This window comes from Synchiropus splendidus, chromosome 4, assembly GCF_027744825.2.
Source record: "Synchiropus splendidus isolate RoL2022-P1 chromosome 4, RoL_Sspl_1.0, whole genome shotgun sequence".
Lineage (NCBI taxonomy): Eukaryota > Metazoa > Chordata > Actinopteri > Syngnathiformes > Callionymidae > Synchiropus > Synchiropus splendidus.
Window position 1 is genome coordinate 6,992,117 of NC_071337.1, and position 24,096 is coordinate 7,016,212.

Genomic DNA, 24,096 nt, shown 5'->3' on the forward strand with positions numbered 1-24,096 from the left:
CTGGCAACTCCCCCTCAGATATATGTCTTTAATATATAAACAGATGAGCTTCTGACAGGCAGGAAGTAGCCAGTGGGTCGCGATTATGAGGTGAAAATGACAAATTTTTACTTGGAGGTTATGCGTATGAATTCTTAGCCAGATAAATATTTGTACTGTGCAAACTATACAAGCAAGTATAAAACGTTATTATTGTCAGTTTTTTTTTAACGATTCCTTTTTTTAACAATGCTGACTTTCTTTCAGCTTAAAGGTTTCATTTAGTAACCGACATAAACATTCCGTCTGTTTGGAGCGTACACATGAATAGTCTCGATAGAAGAGGAGATTTTTTTGGGGGAAAGAACATGCCGAGGTTTCTTCATTTCTCACCATCTATCAAAATGACCTGCTACTGTACCCTTTAATGACCTCAGTGTCAGCTCTTCACACTCGACAGTGACCCTCAAAAATAGAAGATGAGCTCACAGCTCTCTGACAAATTCAGACCCAGACCCTCCACACGGGTGACTCAACTCGATCCTGCTGACATGCAGCCACGGCTCAGCCTCAGTGATCGTTTTTTAATGCAGCAAATTTGTCAAAATAACAAGGAGTGTTACATCATATACTGCAGCAGAGGTCATCTGACTCTAGTTCCCCACCCTCATGACGGCTTCAGAAAAAGATTTCCAAGAATTGCGTCAGTTGAATGAGTCATTTTCTGCGTGTTAATGAATCGCTTTGTGACCATGAGGAGATTTGTTAGCGTCTCTTTGTCATGAGAACCAACTGAAGAGTGAAGCTGCTGAAGGTCTGATACTCACTCTCCCTGCGGGACGTCTGATTGAGTCCTCCCGCCCAGGACCACCTCTGCTGGCGGATCTCTGCCCAAGTCTTCTTCGTGGACCTCTTGATAGCTGACTCATATCGCTCCTGCAAGACCAGCACCGATATGGTAACACAAAGTCATGGAACATTGAATGTGTGTAAGCTAAGTTAAGCTCCTTTAGCAACAACCAATACTACACTGCAAAAACTGAAAATCTAACCATGTATTTTTTTGTCTGTCTTCAAATAAAAATATCCAGGTACAGTTCACCGTGTTATGGAAGCACATTTTAAGATCCTCCATCTTTAAAAAAAACGTAAGTTAAAATTTGTTGGAAAAATCGGCAAACTACTGCTACTCGATCTTTGTTGGACACTTCAGCAGTGATTTCCTATACGATGTTACTGGCACTGAAAAAACGTCCACATAAAGCAGACATGAAGTGAAGTGAACAAAATGCAATTTGGAAAATAGCAAGTTTTCAGGGTATTTTCAAATACAAGTCAATAAAACAGCTGTGATTTCATCGATTTTATGTGCTCAATGTTTTGGCTGCATGACACTCTTTAGCCTGTAAAAATCCATAGACTAGGGTTCAGGCTTCGGGAAAAAGTAGTGGCTTATAACATAGAAATTACGGTACTTAAACTGAGAACAGAGAGAGAGCCATGAGATGAGATAGAAAAAAACTCATTTTCAGTGGTAAAATACTGATTTCCCACGATTTAAATTACAAGCACATTGTGTTTTAAAATGAGTTCTCAACGCTTGATTGAAGATATGGTTCCTCTTTGTGTTCCGTCTCATTTTAAACTATCTAATCAAGACAATTCTCACTTGTTCTATTTGCAGATTTATTTGCTTTGTTTTGCATTTTTCCAGAGCGCCATCTGTGGTTAACCCACATCGTGGCTTATTGATGGGGGTTAACCACAGGGAAACCACCGTGAACCCCCATCACTAAGCCACGATAACGCCGCAACATCACAGTAATAACATGAGTGTAACACATTAACACCGCCTCATGAAGACACTAAAGGTCAGGGGAGTCAAATTCAAATACATAAGGGACCATATATTCACAAATAGTCCAAGTCATGGGTCCATAAAGAAGTTTTTTCTGAGTGTCTCTTATTTCTAGGAGCTTAAATTAGAGTTTAAATAAAAAACACTGTCTCCTCACTGAACAACAGTATGGAGTTTCTGCTCATCTCACAAAGATACTTGTGCTTTCCCGTCTTTCATACATCCACTCTGAATGGCGGTGAACTGGCCTTGAACAACTATGCACATTAGACACCTCAGAGGGCCAGAATTTCCCCCGGGGTCTTGACACTTAACATGACTCTCACCTTATTCTTCTCCAATTTCAGTCGTTGTTTCTCCTCCAGAAGCGCTCGGCGTTTCTCCGCCTTCAGCCTCTGCTCTTCCAGCTTCTTCCTCCGGTCCTCCAGCTGGCTCTCCCTCAAACGCCGGGCCTTCTCTTCCTTCTCCAGCCACTGGGCCTTCTTGGCCGCTGAGGGGTCACAGCAGACAGAAGTGATTGAGGATCGTAGCGAAAGTAATCCACGCTCCATGACATGTGTGAGCAACATTAAAGCAGCTCAGTTCTAAACAGAATCAGAAGTTAAAATCACAGAGGCATAGAACGGTTGGTGCAGATAAAGATCAGTCATTAAAGCATAATCCTGGCAACAGTAAATAAGCAGCAGCTCCCCACTGAGCGCCCCGCGGCTCCCAGCAGACGCCCGCTTCTTTCCACACACACTGATGGGGCTCATTTCTTTCGGGAGACAATTAAACCGCAATCTATCTTAAGCTTAAAGCGAAACTGCCGTCGCTCTGCACCAGATGTGACTCTGAGTCTTCCAAATTAAACAAATGCTCATATGACACTCTACGAGTCACATCTCATGAAGAGTGTCGGCGCTTCTCGTGACCCGTGAAAATCCACGAATTGTTGCAAGTTAGCCTAAACAGTTACTCTGTTTGTGCTGACGCGAGGAATTTGTTTTAGCAGCTCATCTAATGAGCCAGTCGCACAAGTCTGCAGAACAATGAGAGAGATTTTCTTCCTCCTCCTTCTCGAATCTAATTCTTGAATAAAATCCTATTAAGCCTGCGGCATAAATGTGGGACGTTCCAGGGTTAGCTCTTGAGCAACTACTTTTCCTAGCGCCAAATTACTTTGATCGGACAAAACTTAAGGAAGAACTGGTTTTATTGAGACAATGAACTTTCTTTTTTTTTTTTTTAATGCCAGAATTGACTTAGTCAGCAAATTAGGGTACAACTTCTCATGCTTCTTTGTCACGGTTGCCAGGCGAATGCTTTCATAATGCTTGTCCATAGCAAGCTTGTGTCAGCAAAAGTGACGTGTTAAAAAACACAAGTTACAGAGAGTGGAGTTAACAGTAACAAGTATTAAAGGTCAATCTTCCAGAGCTGAGGAGGCCTTCATGAGGTCAGAGCAAAATCACAATTACAAATTGAATTCTAAATAAAACTCAGGAGTTATTATTTTTCTTTATTTTTTTAGAAGTTTATATTATTTTCCCATTTCCTTCAGAATTTGCTTCTTTTAATGTGTATTTCTCATTTAAACAGTATTTTCGTCCTTAAAAATAAACCAATAGAAGTTATTTAACTTTTTAAAATCATACGTATATCACTCATACGTATATCACTGTTTCCGTCACCATTAACTTGCGTGGTGGTGCGAAAAATCAGAAAAATTATCCCTTTTTAAAGATGAAATGTCATGTGATGAACCGTATTAAAATGAAGTGGAAACATTTAAACAAACTGATAAGACAAGACACATCATGAAGGTGGACATGAACATGACAGTTTTCACAGTGTTTTTCATGAAAAAAAAAGAAACATCGTAGTGATTGAAGTCAAGTCATGCAAACATATGAAGAGATGGAACACGTGAGGACGACTTGAATTAGAGGCAGAACTACATCTCATGATTAAAAACTGGCAACAGTTTTTACTGCCATGAGAGGAAGTAACTTGTCCAGATGAACTTCCTCAAATTACTGCATCAGAAGCCATAAATCCTGAAGTCTTAAAGTAGCCTCTCTGTGTCACTGCATCACCTCAAACAACTATAGGATCATTATTATAGCCTCCCACTCTGACACAGATTTAGGTTCATGTTCATTCCTCTCCTGGGCTGTATTTAAGACTCACAACATGGTGTGATGGAAGCAGCAAGAATAACATGTCTCTCAGCAACCAGAACCGAGCAAACATTCGATAGCATCGGAGAAAATGGTTCTGCTGTAACTCGGTCTGCAGCATGACCACATTACTGATGCTAATGGATGGAGTAATTAAATCTAATCTGGCTAAGAAGCCTGGTCTCGGTTCACGGTAATGGCCGCTCATTCTTCTCGCCCTGGGCTTTGTCAGACGAGCAGATAGGAAACCGCCCAGACAAGCCAACTGATGCTGAGTGGATTTCTCGCACGCCGATTCAACAGCGGGATCAAAAAGGAGAAACTTTAATCAAACAAGTGCAGTGACACATCGAAGACAAGATAAAAAACAAAGCATAACGCAGCCCTTTATTCAGATCAAAGTGGGTTTTTCAGTATTACTGATGCAAATGGTGCTAATATCCCTTGCTGATCTCAGATCAAGCAGATCTACATTTCATTTTAGATTACCGACTGCAGCATGTACGACAGCACATAGACGCCGCAGACTTCTGCCAAGCAGCTCATTTCACATGAAACTACAGTGTGTCAAGAATTGTCTAGGCTCTTAGCAGAAACTTCCCTGGCATTAGTCTCATTAAATTTGTTATATTTTATTTGGTCAATTCATACTTAATACTTAATACTTCATACGATAAAATTTCGTTTTTTGTCTGCAGCAGCAGTGAGAAGCTATATTAGCGGATGGCGATACCTTAAAAATATTCTTAATTCACATGGAATTACAGAACACCAGCAAAACAGAAGCTCTTATAAGTAGACCCATTCACAACAAATCCTGAAATTGTACCTGTAAGGCAAACTCAGAACCTTTTGAGTTATTCTGCTGACAAACCAACGCGTAAAATAACGCTGTCGTTTCATGAACATTTAACAAGTCTTCTATAGTTCACACACATTTGTAACAACAACCACAAGCCCTTCCTATAGAAGATCCTGACCACCCTTCTACACTTCTCACGTCCTAAAGAAGGTCCGACCACTAGAAGGCTACTCACAAAATGCGACAGTTGAGCACTAGCTCCCACTCAGTCTTCTCAATTCTCACGTCAAAATCAACAGTTTTCTAACTCCAGACAACACATTTTCCTGCTGCCAACTTCATGTCTGCCACTGTGAAGAATGTGCCATTTACCTTTCAAGTTGGTGGTCATAATCTAAGGCTGTTTTGTGGCCTTAAAAAGAAAGTGCAAAGAAGGAAACAACATGCAACATTGCAGTCCATTTCCTGTCCTCATGAGCAGTTATTTTGTTATAATTCAGTTGCTGCCCCCACGAGCCTGCCTTGACTAGCTAAGATTAAATAATGCTATATTTAGTTAGCATCTATAGTTCAACAGCACTCAATGTTGAAAGTACTCTTTTCCTTTTAATTGCCTTTTCTATTTCATATGTATGTCCCACTACACATTTGATGAGTCTTACTTAAATATTATGTTTTTTTCTCCACATTTTTTTTTGCATGTAATATCGTAACAATGCAGCATAAACCACCTATGGAAATCTTTAATTAATGCCTTATTGAATGTATTTAATTTTTTTTTTTTCATTATTTGGTCTATATTAATAAATACTTAAATTAAGAACTATCTCACTGCAACACATACTACTATCCAACAAATAATAAGGTAAAATTAAAATTTAAAAAGCATATAATGTCTCCCTCTGCAAATTTAATTTCATGACCATGGGGCCAACGATAATGTGAAAGTAAAACAGACCTTGCATTTAAAAAGAAAAATTCAGCTAATAATGTGAACAAACAAGTGGGAATTGCATCTGCATCCTCAGAGACAAGTCAAGGATTCGCTTGAGACTTTCTATGAAGGTCATCTTGTCGGCTCCCTCTGAGCATTTCCCTGAAAGTTACACCACCTTTTTATGAGGACAGTGATGTGGAATCACCATGAGCTTCAGGACCGTCCGAGGTAATGGAGAAGCAAAGGTAGATGAGCTCTGGTTACAATATGTAAATGAGAATTTCACAATCCTCTCAGCAGTTTCCAGAAGTTGTAATGCAACAATGAAACATTTTAATCAGGATACTAAACCCACTGAGAGAAAGGTGAACAAGGGGGGGAATCCAAAATGAGCCCCGATTATTCCCAAAAGACAGGATTAGTAGGAAGACTGAAGGTGTTAGTAAAGCGCCTTACCTTGCAGCTGAGTTTGCTGTTCTGAAAGCCGTGCAAGGAGAAACAACCACAAGAGATGTTATTCGGTCAGACACAGGTGAGGGGAAGAAACAGTGAAAAACAGACTACATGCTTCAGGTTGGTGGCAACACGACAATCCCCCGGAGCTTGGTTCTTACCTATGTATCTGGCTCTTTCTTCCCGTCTCTCCTTGGCGAGTTTCTGTCGCTGCTCTGAGTTCATCGCATCTAAAAATAGAGAAAAAAGGGAGCAATTACCTCTTATTTTGAAGTGAGAGTGTCATAGGGACAACCAGGGACATACCTTCTTGATCCTGGACTGTTTATAGGAGAGGAGTAAAACAAAGAGGAGAGCGGAATTCTTCTGAGAATCACACATTTTGACCTACATTTGTGACTTGTGTTGAGGATGTGTGGCTAAGAACATCCAGAAGAGCAATCGTAACAGTCCAAGCTAGATGTTCTCTACTCCAGGGAAAGTATTAAGGTTGGTTGGTTAGGGCTGGGCAACATGAGAATTAATTCACCCTCAATTATTTTTTAAAGATTGTTTTTAATTTTTGAAGCATCTGTAATGAAAACCGCCTAAAAGGTTTCACTCAGAGTTGTTTCTGATAATGCACGACATATTTCAATAAAATGATAGTTGGTGTGCAACTGCAGAGATTAGAATGTACTTTTTTTGGAATATGAGAATGAGACCAACAACAGAACAGGTACAGCATCCGGAGACCTTATCTTGCGGACATCCTCAAACATGTTTTTTAAAAAGGAGCCAATGTTTGAGTCATAACCTCTGACACGTTCACCCCTTTATAATCTGCCATGTAATATGTATGCTGAGCGTTCCCACCCAATGATATGCCGGCGGCGGCACTTCAGCTCCATCGCCATGGCAACAAGAATTTCCTCCCTCCACCCTCCGTGAGCTTCCTTCGTAGCGCTCACTTCCCTGACGGGTGACACTTAAACCCTTTGATGAAGAAGAAGAGGCCTGGAGGTCCGGACGCGTGTGCAACGTCACGAACTAACCCCCCTCTTCACAACCAGCGCTTTCTTCACGCTTTACACCTCAATTATTTAGAGCCAATGATGCTGCTTCATCCAGCCCCCCCCCACTATCTGTGTGAATGGGGGGAGCACTGCTTCATTTGCTCAGAAACTCCCACCAGGGCCAAAATTATTGAACAATATTAGGCTACAGTGTCTTTGAAATAAGGTCAGAGAAAGTGCCGCATTTCATTAGCACAGTTGTGTTTTAATATGATATAATTCAAATGCTGCAGGCCTGAAGTAATAGTCAGAAATAGGACTTCACTTCCCCACAAAACTGAGCACATCATGTAGGAAGATACAAGTCACATTTGAGAAAAGCAGGCAAGAGAACGAAATCATTATAAGTGACCACATTATGTCTATTATGCGCACTGTGCATGCCAGGATTCAGAAAAGTATTTGTCTCAATTGATTATTTCAGAAGAGCTTGGGGCGCCATTGTGCCACACAAAATTATTTCAGCCACTAAGAAGTGCGACTCTGTGCATATTTTCAAAGATGAAGAAAGAAGAAAGAAGAAAATGTGAGTGTCAAATATGTGTGGAAATTAACCTGAGGTGTTTCTGAATTATATGTTATTATGAATTATTATGATCGTAATTACTGCAATTTCTGGAGTAAAAGCCGCTACTTCATTCTCCTGGTCTGAACCCTGCAACTTACACTGAAGTCAAAAATATCGAGCTTTATCACATAATACAAGTGAAATCACAGGCGTTTTATCGACCTTAAAGCGCTCAAAATGCACTGTTTTCGCCCGCGTGTCCGCAGCTCCGCCCACAGAGCCGATCTCCAGGAGCGCTTCAATGTAAATAAAAGATGTGAGGAGTTCATGGTTCACGTTCAGAACATGGCCAAGTTTGTTGCACGAGTCTCGGTGCTCTGACCCTGTTTTGAAAAGTAGTTTAGAAGTGATCCTCTTGCATTTTTAAAAGGGACAGCAAGCTTATTCAATTTAAAAACAAATCTTTTTCCATCTTCCCCCAAAATTCTGGTGACCACCCTGTGACTGCAGAGTCATGAAGCTCATCTCAACTTAGCTTGGAACCCTTGGAGATAGAATGGGTGACCCATCATAAACACACAACTAAGATGAGTCTCCAGACACACAGACACATAAAGGAGCGGGCAACAATATATTGAAGGTAACTGGTACCTTTCTTGGGTTGTGGACTCGTGCCTGAGCCGGGGGTGGACAGCCCAGGTTCTGTTCTGGAGGATGCATCTGCTTCAGTGGGGGTGACCGTCTTGGAGACTGATCTAGTGGACAGATCTGTGATGGCGGAGTCCTCTGGAGTGAGAAAACTCTTTCCTAAAGACTGGTCACTTTTCTGGATGGGCTGAGGTTCTGGCTGCAGAGGCAGAGCTGAAAAAGCAAAAAAGAAAAGTTGAGTTTGAGTTTTTACTGTTTCTCAATTTTTTCAACTGGTAATATTTGCAGATATTCTTCTATGTCTTTGGGTCAGTTCCCATCCGGGGTTGTCCTAACTCCTCCAACTGCACCAATATTAATCATCCTCAGGTCATAGCTATCCTCTTATTTCACCGCATCCATGAACCTCATTGGTTGTCTTCGTCCTGTTCATCTCCAACACTGTCTCTCCTCTCCACAGGTACAAATCATCTTGCCTTTCAAAACCTTGCCCCCAAACTTCTCCACACGTCCCTCTGATAGACTCGATTCAGATCTCGTCTTTTCACTCACAACCTCAGTATCTTCATCTCCGTCTATTCTAACTTCCTGAGTCTCTAAACCACACATCATGGCAGTGAGCATGACTCAAACAACAACATCTAAAGAAGGAAAACAGGATGCCCACTAGACTGGTTTGCCACAAAGACCACAATGCCAAGAGACAGCACTCATTTTCCACACTCACCAAGAGCACTGGTGAGAAGACAGACTTCAACTGGCGTTTGCTAATAGACTCAATGACAATAGAATCAATGGCAATAAACCACCAAACTTGGAAGCGTTTCACCTGTTTGCAGTCACTCTCAAAACGTTATAAATGATTAGCGCATCACCAGGTCTTGGCACTATTTCACACCGAGAGTGTTTAGTGTCTTCATTATCAGCCTCATTAGAAACCATTAACATCTTTTTCAAACACGGTTCACACGCACATCAGTCAGAGAGTGTGTCTCTGAGGATCCTGTCAACGGTCTAGAAAAGGAGGTGAGAAAACATGTTGGTAACTTGGTGTTTCATCTGAAGAGACGTGTTTTTAGCTATAATCATCTGACGGCTGAGATACAGATTTTAAAATGCTTGAAGTTCATCATTTGGCTAATATTCAAGAACTGAACGTATGTTGCGTTTCCATGCCGACAAGGAGGGGTGACTGGACCAACCACAGACTGCTAACAAGCCAAACCCTTTGGTGATATGAAGCCGACAGATGGAGCACGTCGCCTTCGTCAGGCCCGTCCAAACACTCACCCGACCAGATAATTTACAGATTAAGACTGGGCTCTGGTCCAGACCGCCCCCTTTGCAGCCGCTGATCTTAAGCGCCAAAAGAAGAACACATAGGGCGTGAATCAGAGTCTAGCGTGTATTGGACAAAGAGATCATGTTCTAGCAGCAGTTTTCCAGACTCTGGTGTCAAAAGAAAAGGATTATGGCTTGATAAAAAAAAGAGGATTGCACCTCCTTGCTAGAGAAGATTACATCAACTTAGTGTTTAGGTCACAATGGATTCATTTAGCTGATGGCTTTTTTCAAAGGGACTTAGAATGTGCTGGACACTTGGAGAGATACTTGGCACTAGATTGGTTGCCAGCATGACAGGGATGCGATTCACAGCATTTTTTGAGGTGTAAAAAAACGAATAGATCATGATGCAATGTAAACAAAACATTCCTCATGTGATGGACACTGTCAGACCAATGACCGGCAATACGTACGAGATATCCTCCTCTGTCTGCACCGAAGCAGATAGACTGGTAAAGAAAGAACCACCTTAAAGCTCTAAAAGCTTTAAGGTGTTTCCATTATTTTGTCCAACCCCTGTAGATCGCTGTGTGAGAGTGAGATGCTGGGATACCGTGCTGCCATAATTGTTGTATGCGTTGCCGGGCTCCTATGTGCTGCAATGCCAGACATTGAATAAAATTTTTTTTTTTAAGTATCTGCTGGCCCATTGTCGTAAGTACGGGTGATGTCAGTCAAGCAGGTCGTATGTCGGATGTTACTTGTTTATCACTTGGCTCAAAAGGCGAGACAAATATGAAGTGTAGCATGACAACAGCCTCTATTAGCAGAGTTTTATGCTGGTTACGAGAGAATTGGCAGCCATGTGCTAACATATTTGCACTCTCTGCTAACCGCTGCTCAGTATAGCTCTAGATTGTAGATGCTGGAGAAACACCATTTATGAGATCGATGGTCGTCCTGGGCTGTAAAACTGCAGGGAAAGTGGTGGATATTGGTTATTTAGCCAAATATATAAATCAAAATGGTATCAGGAAAATGTTGAATTGGGCTGAATGCTTATTGTCCCAATGCGCAACGCTAGTTACAACCGTGAAGAGTTAACGCTGAATTCAAGTTCATTGAGTCCGTTGAGTCTCGTCAGGGACTCTTATTGTGACAGACTTGGTTTGACACAGAAACACAATTTAATCATGGAGCTGGCTGCCGCTCACTCCCTGCACGGCTGTCTCAGGTTTCTGTGCCAGTGTGACACACTCTAGTTTATAAATAGTGATAAGTGCCACGCTGAGAAGGTCGGCCATAAAAGGGACCGGCATCTGTCCAGCAACCACAAGTGGAGATGGCAGCATGAGGAGCCAGTTAAATCCAAGTATTCAGCCACATGTTTTACCAAACACAGGCAAAATAGAGAGCGGTACTTCTCCTGGTGTACACTTGGTCATCTGACTCACAGCAGATGAAGCATGGCGTTTGAGTCAACTTACATTGAAGGGAATAAACTGTTTAAATCCGAATTAATCCCTAAAATCAATTATGTCTACGAATTTCGCAACAAGTTTATTCACTGCCAGGGCCACAGTTACCACCTGCATTCAACTATTCAGGGTTAGTTGTCTAGTCTAATTGAGCAACATTGTGTGGCTAAAGACAGCGAGCAGATGACAACCTCACTGACCAAAGAGATTATTGCACCGATGGACTGTTTCTGCCCACGCTGAGATGGACATTTTCCAAGATGATGCCAGGATTCAATTGTGAAAGTGTTGAGAATAAATGCATGGACCTAGAGAATCCGGATTTTACCTTCTTGTGACGCTATAAAAGTCTCTCCAAACAATAGTAATGCCAAACGATGAACACATATTCTGATGAAAGCTAAAAGGCCAGCCAGTGTCAAAATTGTACACATTTTAAAGAATTATAATAACATTTTGTTCCGTTTGCAAAGCAGGAAATTGGTATGACTAGAACTAAAATTGAAATAACATGGAAATATTTTTCATTTCTTCATCGTGTGACGCTCGGATGAGCATGGAAATTATCTCACCACCTTGGGGAACGTATATCAACAGACAACAACTCACACACACTCGCACCTATACCATACAACAGACCAAGGCTCAGTTAAGGCCAATGACAGCATTACATTATGACATAAAATTATGATATCTAAGGTCAAGGAGATTTGTATTGTAAATAAATGGAACTGTGCAAGCCAGACTCTGTATACCATCTTGTACCAACTTGTACGTAAGCTTGGGCACATGACTATGAACATAAACAGAAGGCACCACTCAAAAAAATTATAATTTAAAGTAGCAGATAAAATAGTTGAAGGCTAAATGTCGTTTGACAATAAAAGCATGCGTGTGAGTCTGCGTGTGAAGAGCTGGCTGTTTTAGATCTGGGTCAGTCCAACCTCAGGAATCCCAGGCATCCTCACCCCCCTCTATTGCACATGAAGAGCACATGTTTATACAGCGACTACGTCTCTCAGATGAAACTCTTCAGATGAAAACCTTCCCCAGAATAAACCAGATTGTAAGTGTGTAACACCCTTCAAAAGACACCTCAAAACCCTTCATTGAGGAAAGAGGCTGCATGCGACCGTTGTAGGGGCCATCAACTTCCTGTCTGGATGAAAATAAGGAAATGCTCTTGGGCACAGAGCTGCGACGCCCCAGGGAAACACAGCGGAAGAACATTCCTGAGGACCTTTTGGTGCTCAGAGTCAAAGAAAGCCCACATGTTGTTTGCAACCCTTGGGATGCATTGAAATCAGTTTTCAATTGGGTGGGCGGGTTAACAAAAAACATAACTTTTGCGGCCACACACTGGAAACTCCGAAGCCGCTGAGACTCTCTGGTTACAGTGTGAGAGGTCAGCGGTCCAGCAGCTGTGTTTGTGATGAGCTCCAGGTCACAACAACCAGAGAGCCACTAATCAGAGTTCTACAATTACAGAGCGCTCACTCCAACTCAGCTGTGCCGCAACACCTCCCTGTCTCACCCCTGCGAAAGTCTGACTTTCTTTTACTCATGACTCACTCATTCATTTTAATTATAGTAATAATGTGTGAGCACGCTGCCTTGTTCTGCTTTAACTGTGTTGACAAACGTTTGTTAGAAACATCAGCATCTTTTGATGAAGATAAAAAAAACGTGACACTGAAGGGGAGCGTCAAAGCAAGGCGCTTTCCCATTCTGCTCCGACAAATCTCAAGTGTTTCACTCAAACACAAAGGTCCATTGAAGACTTTCGTCGAGAACAAAGACAGTTCCCTGATTATCACGCTGACAGCAGCAAAGGAAGCTCTCAGACGTGAGAACTCATGTGAGCACTTTATCAGCCAGACTAGAAAGAGACAATGAGACAGGAAGTTGCTCCTCTCAAAACCTCTCCGGATACTTTGGCAAGGAATGAGGTTACTCAGTCACCAAGCCATGAAGCAGTGACGCGCATGATGAATGATGAATTGATCATCCATTATTCACCTCTTTATTTTCAACAACTCCCTTCTGTTCGGAACAAGATTAGGGGTGAAGAAGATGAAGCTCCTTTAAGATCAGAGAGAACTTCTCAGGGGGAGGCTTGTTGTGACTGGAGGGTGGTTTCTCTTCCTCAGTCATGACCTCATCATGAGGTCATCTCCTGAACAACAAAGAAGCAAGAAACCAGGAAGCAAAGGACACAGGAAGTATAGAAACAGGAAAGTCAGAAAAGCTCCCACTTTCATGCTCTTTAACAGTGGATGCCATGCGGTTGTGTGGTCGACAAGAAACGTTTTTATTTTAAGGTTTCTCTTTTTGTTGCATAATTATTGGCACTCTATTCCAATCCAATAATTTCCCCATGAATCATATCTAAAAATATAAATGTCACTTTCGAGATGCTTTCCTTTACTTTTGCTTTTCCAAGTTTGCAACCCATACAGTATTTCACTGCAAAAACTTAAAAAGAAATTGTGTTCAGAATAAGTCCTTTATTGATACTTGTACCGACAAGAGAGAAATTGTTTTTATTAAACATTTATTTGCAAGTGAAAACATGATTGACTTGTTTTTTCATTGCTTTGTTTCTTATTTCAGATTATTCAGCTATTATTTTAAATGAATGATTTATCTGCAATTTTCATTCTTTAAGAATTATTAAGTATTTCTATTTTTTAAGGCCACGGTCTCAGATATGGTATCAAGAATATTGATATGGAGTTTGCAATTTTTGTTTCTTGACAACCCCATTTTCCAAGCTGAACATTGAAATACATCTCCATCTGTTTCTCCATAACTCTGAAAATTTTCATAAGAAATCTGCCCTACTATGGTCTCACTTTGACCTCCTTATGTGCTGACAGGTCAGGTTTGTAACTCTTCCAGCGCCTGCAGTCTAAACTTGACCTCAGCCGGCCCTGACCCAGAGAGCTCTCAAAGGTAGCGGTCCAGTGTGGAGATTCAATCTGTTCATCTACTAATCTCCTTCCCCAAAGGCCTGACTGGAAGCTCTCCAAAGACAGAGAACCAGGTGGCTTCTTTAATAGATAGCAGAGCGTCCAGTCACTTCCTGCAAGGGCCAATCTGCATCAGGAAACAATATGGACTGAAGTGGCACAAAAGATGAGCTACTATTGATGTATCTGAAGGTTGGTGTTGAAGAAGACCCATATTAGCTGCAGACAAATGAAGAATATTGAAGTTTGAATTTACATAACAAGTTGCAGAAACTTGTGATAAATTAGAGAGCTTTCAGTTTCAGAACATTGCTATAATTCAGTTGATCAGTTCAAATTTCAGCTTATAAAACTAGGTTCGAGGTCAAAAGTTTGGGGCAGAAATGAGGATTAAAACATGATCTTAATCAGCCAATCGAGTCCAAAGTGAAGCCTGGGAGCTGAGTCCAGCCCACGGATTTCAAATTGGCTGTCAGGGCCTTGAGTGATTGACTGACTGAGAATGACTCAGCCATCCATGCGTGATCGCTGCGCATAGTTTTGCTCCGCAGTGTTGTATTTTTGTGTGTAAAACATTGAATTTTCTTTGAGCCCTACAATGACAGGTGACATCTCTGCCTCTTCTAAGGCTTCAGGCACCGAGCCCAAGTGGCAGAGGAAGATGCTAGCCACGGTTCTCCACTGTGGTGCTTTTAACTCTTCATATACAAACACAGCACTGTCGGATAGAAGGGGGGGAAATTGAGGTTTAGGGGGTAAAGCTCACGTGAACTCATGTGAAGTCAACAGGACAAGAGTGCAGCTCTTGTTTTGGACTGGTAAAGTAGGGCATAACTGGATCTGGCTGACTAATGTGGACCTGGCAGCGTGTTGCAGTGTGATGACGGACTAAGTTTAATCTGAGCTGAGGTCTGGTTTCCCTGTGCCTGTGTTGATCCTGGTTACTGCAGGTCATCAAACTAATGAGAGGAGCTCACTCCAGAACTACATGGCACAGCTTAACAGCTCCTGAACGTACACAGCTTGCCAAGTTCAACAAAATGATCAACATTAAAATTCACGATTTTCTTCTTAAAATAACATAAAAAGCCAGTCCTGGTAGGTGATAGGTTCTAGAGCACAGAATCTGCAGTACACTGGACCTGATTTAGCTCTGGATTTGCCAAGTTTGTTCAGTCAAAACCAGCTATTGCTCGCAATAAATTATATTCCTCTTTGGCCTCACTCATTCTCAAGATAGGAAATTTCCATTAGAAAGATCATGGTAGGTTGAAATGGATTCTAGGTGGTATAGTGGTTAAGTCACAATAACAATTGTTAAAGTGCAATGCCAGCTTGTAAAGTAAAAAAATATCATCTGCTAGTGACGTTTCCTTCCTTTCATCGTCTGCCTTAGCCTTAGCTTGTGGAAAGCTTGGAATGGATTTCATTGACATTTTCCTGATGTTAGTAGCGGGTCAAGGAACGGGGAACGGATTGTTGGTTCAGTCCCAGATTTCCATCAGGACCATAGAATTATTTGAAGGATTTGCCAGCCCTATGCTGCACTACAAAAAATGGAAAAAAGGGCTGCTAAAGATTTACCAGGCAACAGGTCTACCACTGTAGTTATCTAGTCAGAAGTGTTTTGCATTATTTGGGCCTAAAACAAGAGCAAATTCCTTTAAATGACCTCTTTTCAGGATGACACACAATAGCGTGCTTGTACAAGTGCATGTGTCGAAGCTATTCAGGACAGACACAAGTTATTTCACTAACAAACGCTCACCCTTGTGGGCTGCAAGCAAGAATTCCTCACCACAGGGATGCAATAATTTCAATCAGGAAAAAAAATCCAAAAGCTATTGAAAACAAATGAAGCCTTTTTCAAAGCAATGACGTGAATTTTATTTGACAGATAAAGCCACGAGTGTAGTGAAGTAAACATCCAAGAACAAGGTCGCAGACATGACAGCCAGCAGCAGTTACAACAAAGCAACATATGATTATGATCTGTTGGGCCCAAACATGCAATTCCCCACAGTCTGGTTGTTATCATCGCCCTCGAAGAAGGAGGAATTTCAGAATCTCGTTTCAGGAGGTGGCCAAGCGGCGTCAGTGTGGGAGACTGAGGAGGAAATCAATGGACGGGTGCTGTACAGAGGTTCAAAAATAACCTCCCAGGAAGAGACAAACATCTGACACACCACATGAGGGCTTGCACAACCCAGAGCTAGACGCATAAGAAGGCACAAGACGGTTCAGTCAGGCACTATCTGGTCACTGCGTGGAAGACACAGCCAAACTGATGGGGTCGAAGGCATCTGTTGCTCATCTCCATGTGGGGAAATGACACCGGGACATGCATGCCATCATATAAATGAGGCATGACAAACGCAAGGCCAGTGGACCAAATCTGGCTTTTAGCTAGCATTTTTAGACGGTGTCCCACCAAACCCGTAGAAGAAATAAGCAGCAACAGAGATAGGTCCCATGTGACCTCATTCTGGTTCAGGGTGATCTAGCGACACCTCACAAGGGAGGCAGTGTGACAAGACGCCCAAACCACCTTTTCTTTGATTTCTTGATGTAAGGGAGTGGTTCTATTTCAAACCTGGATTACTGATCTTCTCGACCATTCTCCCATCCAGGCAACTCAGTCCCTACAGGGCCGAAGTGGTGCAGGTTTTTGTTCCAATCGATTAAGCACAACCAATAGGTTTCAGATGAAACATGCAACACAAGACTGGCAACCAACTGTTAGTCTTAAGACACCTGGATTGGTGTCTTAAAGTGTCCTGTTGTATGGTTGGAACAAAAAGCAGCACCCACTGGGGCCCTTTGTGGACCTAATACCCGACCCTGGATCTGATCTAATGAAGTTCCAAAACTATTTTCGTCACATACCTAAATATTTTTACGTATAACATGTTTTTCCTTCACTCTACCAAAACTCCTGACAATAGGTACACGTAAGTTTGGAAAGCCCTTACAGTGAATGAGATTAAATGTAGAAGTGGCAACCAAGTCAACCAAATCAGGCAGCAGGAGTAAACGACAATCCTTGGCATTTAATACCACAAGAAAACATGAGGTGAATTAGTGCCAAAAACGCCTTTAAGCTTAAATCCTACCCTTCATTTTGAATGGCCTATAGGATCTTTAAATGCATATTGTTAGGAGCGTAGGGGCCCCCAATACTGGGACTATGACTCATGTTCTCGGAAGGACCCCATCGCCCCTTCTGAGAAACTGGGAAAGGTCCACACGGGGATGGAGTCGGTCATATCTGTACAAGTTGTGTCAAATAGGCTTATTGTCCACACAGATTTTCAGTCACGGCATCAATACTTTTTAAAACCAAGTAAAAAATGTCATGCTTCAAAACATTATTGGTAGAGTTGGATTGCATCCTGGATCAAAACTGTCTTCTATTTAGCTAAACTCACGCTGACAAATGTCCTCAACATCAACACAGAAATAGCCACAAACATTATAGATGGCTCCGTACGTCCTGCTGTGGGTTTAAAGCTAAACGTGACGTGACGGACTCTGCCACTCACAGGCTGTAATCCTGCAAACGGGATTAATATCACTGCACCATTCATGAGTTTGGATTCTCGGGGAAACATGAGTAATCGCTGCACTGGCCCAGTCGGGGAGCTGATTCCTCTTCATCCTTGATGCATTTCCTCTTTTCCAGTGCTGCCACTGAGGTTCTGACTAATAGCATCTGGTCAGTGGGTGTGCTGACGTGGAGCAGACAGAAGACAGCACTTGGGCCTCTTGCTTTTTTCTGTCTTCCGCAGTTCTCAGGGACACTGTGCTCCTCGCTGGTACAAGCCTTTTCACTTTCTGTTGCGTGAAATCAGACACACATGGAGGATTCGTGGCTTTTAAGAGTCCAGTCAGACTGCAGTCGAGAGACTACACCACTGACTGTCTTTGAACGGGATTGTTTTATGTCTGAATGTACTGTCTCCATGAAGAAACCACATCCAATCAAGCTGTCAAAACATTTCAGACATTTTTGGCTGTTAACGTTCATTGCTACAGTTCAGTAATGTTATGCTAAAGCAGAGTAGCAGTAGATCACTGCACGCTGTCTCAATTGCGACACTGTTTTTTCAGAACTAACAATTTAAATTGACATCTGTTATTTTGTTGTTGGATTTTATTTTTCTTATATTAATCAGCTAAGCTTTTCAAGCTAACACCAATGCTAAAGTGAACTAGTTTGGTAGCTCTATGTTTAGCAACATCAGCACTTTTTTTATAACAAGAAAAAAGCCACAACACATTTAAAGTAAAGAGAATGGAAGATGACAATATATTCATGAAGACAGTGCAGCTTTACACTTCTGCTGAGATGCGAACATGGTGGACCTCCTGTAGTTGCATATATTAAGCTGTATTTATGGGTCTCAGCTGAATTTATAAAAGCGGAACATCCAATTAAATCCAACAGAACAGATCAGAGCTTAAACCTGATACTTAGCTCTTTTGGACGACGCTTGAGATGTATCACAAAATGTGGTGTGAGGTGACCGAGGGATTCATAGAATACAGGGAGGAGTCTCCAGGGACAGTGATGTTTGCTGATGATGGACTGATTTGTATTGACAGAGTGGACGAGAAGGTAGGCAGTGGAAACACTAGGATTGTCATTGGGAGTGACTAGAGAGGACATCAGAGGGACATATGGAGAAGTTTGGAGACGAATAAGGGAGGCCAGATGGTTTGGACACACAGAGAGGCGGGACAGTGTTGGACCAAGAATGTTGGAGATGAAGGAGCAGGAGACAACCAATAAGGTTTATAATGAATGAAGAGGAGACTTGTGACTAGAGGATGATCGAGACAGGTGAAGATGGAGGACCTGTTACACCAGTAAGAGGAAAGAAATCAACACCTGAAGGTGTATAACCTTGACAAAAAAGACTTGAACATGAAAATACCATGATATATAAATAGATAGATACATTTAAGACCAGCATGTGAATATGTGCTGCTGTTGTTTTCCTTCAAAAAGGTCAGTAAGACCTGAAGAAGAGGTGGTGAAAAATCAGGCTGTGACTGATAGAATTAGCTTTATTTTGGATTCAGGAGAGAAAAGTCTTCTCAAGTCTCTTGATTTTCTACCAGGACAACAGGAGGGTCATATTTATGTGCTGAGATATAAATACTTTTTACTTGTTTATATAAACTTTCATAGTTGTGATTTTGAAGCAGAAGACCAGTTTTAAAATAAAAGACAGGCAAAACTTTCATGTATCCATCAGCAGACACTGGAAAACTTGATTGGATCTTCATAGCACATTTTGGACTGAAAATGGGAACAAAGACGAAGAAAAAGTGCTGGAGGTCCCATCAACCGGCGTAACAGCGACTGCCATGTCGACCACCGTCTCCTGACACAAATGTTCTGTGCTTGTTTGTGGTGTACCCGGAATTTAATGTGCCAGTTTTTCTTTTATTCTCAACCTCAGAGGCGTCATCGAGACAGACTCCCTCTGTCAGCGTACTTTGAAGAAGAGCGTGTTAAAAGACAAAACAGTGTTGCAGAATTGGAAGATTTGTGTGTGGCAATTGGGTTGATTCGGACCAGGTCATAAGGCATTGCCTGGGAGGTAAAGGTGGAGAATTGTTCTGTGGCTAGCAAGAAAAGCAAAACCGCTGCTCGGAAGGCAAGGAAATGAAGTTACCATGGAAAACATGAGGAAAAGTAAGGTGTCTTTAGGGCATTCAGTCTAAAAGTAGCGCATATAATTTTCAGTACCCAGAGTCTCCAAGATGCCCAGACCTGCTGCTAGCTAAAAGCTACTTCAAATTCATTGAAACTTTTTTTAAGTCATTGAATACAGTGGTACCTCGGTTCTCGACCACAATCCGTTCCAGACGGCCGTTCGAGAAGCGTTTTGTTCGAAATCTGAATCGATTTTTCCCATTACAATGAATGGAAAAAGAACTAATGCGTTCCAAGCCTTAAAAGAGGTTTTTGTCGGAGTGAATGTAGAGTGTCTGCTGCAGGTGCGCTGTTCCTCTATGTGTGTGGCCGCTGCATGTGGGAGGGGTTGCCGAGTGAGTGACGTGTCTCGAGAAGTAAACTCCGATTTGTGAAGTCCGGGGCGTATGAAAACCGAGGTACCACTGTATTAAGGTAAAATTTATTGGCTCCTTTTTCAAGAAAACAATGACTCATAGCTAAGCTAGCTTACAAATGAATACAAGATCGATAAAGTTGAAAAAACTTTAGAAAAAATTTAGAAAGTAGTAGCCAAGTGGTTTCTAGGTGACGCTCTACTTTCTCCTGGGCTGGTGTCCTGACCAAGAGCCAAGGCCATAACGTCAGCACTGCTGCGCCAGAGGGTGTCCAAATCTCATGATTACTTCCACAGAAGGGCACTCCAGCAAGGACTCTGGCTTCAGGGGAGTAGAAGCAAGATGAGGAACCAGAACAAAAACTTCATTTGAAGTGCGCAGAAACTGAATTGTGTCATGGAGGAAGGCTGAATATGGTGATAACAATATTCTCAAAGAAACCTGCAGCTATGGAGAACTGTTGGACAGGAAACCCGGGATGAATGAGAGGCACAATCCTGCCGGTGGACTGGCTTCACTGGGACGTCAGGGGATGAGGTCAGGAGGGGCTGGTGTCAGGGATTTAGATTGTCTACTGACACTTTGGTATTGGGATTATGATCCTCTTGTACAGCTCCATGAGCACGCTGGGTCGTAAAGTACACAAGCAAACGGCGGCCCAGCTCGCTTTTTTTGTCTTCTCTTTGTTGCTTGTGCAAGACACTGAATCTCAGGATGGAGTCAGAGAGAAAGAATGTTTCTGTTTATCTAACACGCTCTGCCTTTTACAGACCATGTCACATGACTGAAGACCTGAAACTCCCCTTTGGGTGTCAGTCAGACATGTTCATTTATTCCTACCCAAACCCAAACTATGGTTTCAAAACGGCCTTCTTTCTACAGCAACCTCCGGTGGGTGACTCCTTTAAAGGAGCCTGCCCTGAGTTCAGCGTTTCCTGTCAGAGCTGACAGTCAAGGCCACAGAGGCTGATAGATAAGCAATAGAATATGGAGGAACAATGCAGACTCTCTCCTGGTCATGAGAACAATGGGTCATTCGTCACTCATGCGGGACGCTGAACGTCCTCACAGAGAGATATCGCAGTAAGTCGATCTAGAGAAGGCACTTTCTCTCCTGGGATAGGAGCGGTGCAGACTTAGCTGTGCTCATAGTCAGGGTCACGACGATTGTCACTGCTCGTGGACAGCAGCACCATCGAATAAGAAACTCTTATGCCGTTGCCTTGGAAACCATCGAGCGCAATTTTATAAATACCCACTACAAGCATCTAGCAACGACTGAACCTCCTTTCAGGCTTGTGTATAGACACCCACACAAGAGGAGCAGCGAAAAAGATGCAGCATATCGAATAAAACGGTGGGACGTTATTGCTTGTGTAAGAGCCTCTCCTACACAACAGGCAACATATATGCGCGCGCATGTGTTGGTGTTAGTCAAGGGAGCTTTGCTGCGGGAAATCAAAGACTAGAAGGGCCAGGAAGTAATGTGAACACTAGTGGTCCAGTGGTTGAAAAAAAAGCACACATCACTCATAAGGCAAGTCCCATAATGCACTGCAACAACTCTAATTTGCATTGTGAGTTTCAGAACACACAACAAAGCAACAAGATCAAGGGTTTCTACAACAGTGATGTCTGATTGTTCCTGTATTATTTTGTTTTTCGATTTGTCTTTAGAGAGGCTGAAGGTGCTCTGAAGGAGCTAAGCGTCCCTGAATGCATCGCCAGAACATCAAATCTCCAAAATGAGAAGGCTCATTCCGGCCACTCTCTTCCTTGTGTTTGCTCCTCTTCTCGAGATATACGTATCATTCAAGTGTCACAGACTCGTCCTTTAATGTTGTAGGTGCTTGTTTTTGACTTGTCTTTTTTGCCAACATTAAATCCTGCTCTTGCTTCCATCGAACTGACTATGTTTTGGATGTTTTGTTTTGGAATACTGGAAATTTGATGACTGGAAGTATTGAACATCCTTTTCAAAATTCATTCCCTACTTGGGTTCACCACCTGTCCTTGCAGTCAACAAATGAAAGACTCAAATCAAAGTCAGCGTCCTCAGGATAGTAGAAATGAAACACAATAGATGAAGTAGAGCCCAAGACAGAGGAAGGACTCTCACTTCAGGTGCCGACTTGAAGAAGATCCAGTTTCAGGGTACCAGCTGTGAGTACGAAGCATAAACTGCCAGCAGGACCTTGAATGTAAGGCTTGCTAAACAGAGATGTGTTCAAAAATTCTTCAAAAGTGCGTCAACATATATATTTTTTACAATTTGTAAATTGAAAAAGACGCGGTATTAGATCACTTTCACTTTTTCTGAGGGTGTTTGGAACATAATTCCTGCGCAAGCCGGGGGACTGTCGCATAAAGAACAATAATAACAACAATAGAATATTTAAAAACTATTGACAAACCAGAGATGAAATTTTGTTGAACTGCTGCAGGAAGAAACATTGCTGCAGATGACACTTATAAATGAACAACATGACCAGCAGCAATGACTTTGAAAATGAAAGCCTTGCATGAGACGGGAATTATTAACCGATTAATGGGAAGTAGAGCAGCCGTGTTTGCAGATGACACCCTCCTATGTATAAACTATGATATCCTTCTGTCACAGTACACGTCTGGCTGATATTCCGCCTGTAGTAACATGGTATTCATGGGGTGATGTACTGTATTAACATAATTGGTAGGTTTGTTTTCCTTCTTCATCGAAATAAACTGCATTGGAGGACAGGAGAGGGATGCTGCTCACTAGAAGGGGGAAGGGGACAGCAGCAGAAAGTCACCTTCTACTGAGACATGCAGGTCAGGAAGATTCCACAGCAGGAGCTGAGATGTTTTCATGAGGAACCGGCGTCAATTAAAATTAAATCGGATCGCGGTGTTATGATGCTGTGTCAGTGAAGATTCCCGTCAAGAAAAAGGAGCTGGTGTTCCAGACTGTTTTTTTTTTTCCAGCTGCACCAGTGAGCCATTTTTCAGTTCGGAGCCGAGTGCCGCATTTCCAGGACGGGACTGGACCCGCCTGTTCGCACTAGCAGACGCTACACAAAATAACAGGAATATCCCCCACACACCGGGCAACGTCGTCTTTTATTCATTTTGGGGACGTTACGCGTCCAATTCAGCTGCAATTTAAGCGGACGAAATACTCACTTTTGTCCGCCAGCGTCAGTTTCTCCTCCAAATGACGGTCCAAATCTTTATAATCCATCGTTTCCCGTCAGGAATGGGGTCTGAGTCAGTTACCAGTTGCTGTCATTCTTCAAGTGCAGGAGATGAAACTCCCGGCTCGGGTCGCCCAAACACGCCCTTCGTAGATCCGAGCGGAGCGAAGTGGCAGGAGCGAGTGTGGAGCTCTTCCCACGTCCACCAATGTCGAATAACACCGCGACAGAGAGGCGAAATGTGTCGGCAGTGTTGTCTAAAATTGTCACTGGTATCCAGCGGGTGTGAGCCTTCGGTGAAAACCGACAATAAGAAAAAAACGTCAGACTCCTGCGAGTCCGGACTCGGGGTCGTTTGAGCTTCCGGTCATGTCTTTTCATAATAAAATATGAACACCAATACAAAAGAATTACAAAAAAATATGAAATGTGAAATATGAAATTAATAATACTATATCGACTGGGACTGCAGGTTGAAAGCCAGCTCCAGACACCCCAAAGTTGATGAGAACCTGGGTAGAATTTGTACTCTGGTTTCCTCCCCAAGCCACAAAGGTTGGTTGTCCTTTGACTCCGCAATGAAACAGTGGGGATGTCGACCACCTCTAACCCTGTGTAGCTGGGAAAGCTGTGGTTATGGTTCAAATATAATCATATTAATATAAGAACATAGCTCCAGACAAGAATGAATACATAAACCAAATAA

The 24,096-nt window shown here is 42.4% G+C and overlaps 1 protein-coding gene across 7 annotated transcripts in view; it reads right to left on the reverse strand.

Annotated features, from left to right (window-relative positions):
- Positions 1–23,713, reverse strand: part of LOC128757392 (MAP7 domain-containing protein 1-like) — a 35,653-nt gene extending 11,940 nt beyond the window's left edge. For 5 of the 7 annotated variants that reach the window (XM_053862635.1, XM_053862636.1, XM_053862633.1 and 2 more), the window contains exons 1-6: positions 23,380–23,713; positions 8,406–8,615; positions 6,353–6,421; positions 6,195–6,215; positions 2,164–2,327; positions 807–915 (exon numbers count right to left, since the gene is read on the reverse strand). In XM_053862635.1, coding sequence (XP_053718610.1) covers positions 807–915; positions 2,164–2,327; positions 6,195–6,215; positions 6,353–6,421; positions 8,406–8,615; positions 23,380–23,437 — 631 coding nt within the window. In that variant the 5' untranslated portion in view covers positions 23,438–23,713. The remainder of the gene's footprint in view (positions 1–806; positions 916–2,163; positions 2,328–6,194; positions 6,216–6,352; positions 6,422–8,405; positions 8,616–23,379) is intronic. The other 2 variants (XM_053862634.1, XM_053862639.1) reach the window with 1 other exon arrangement.
- Between the last annotated feature and the right edge of the window lie 383 nt (positions 23,714–24,096).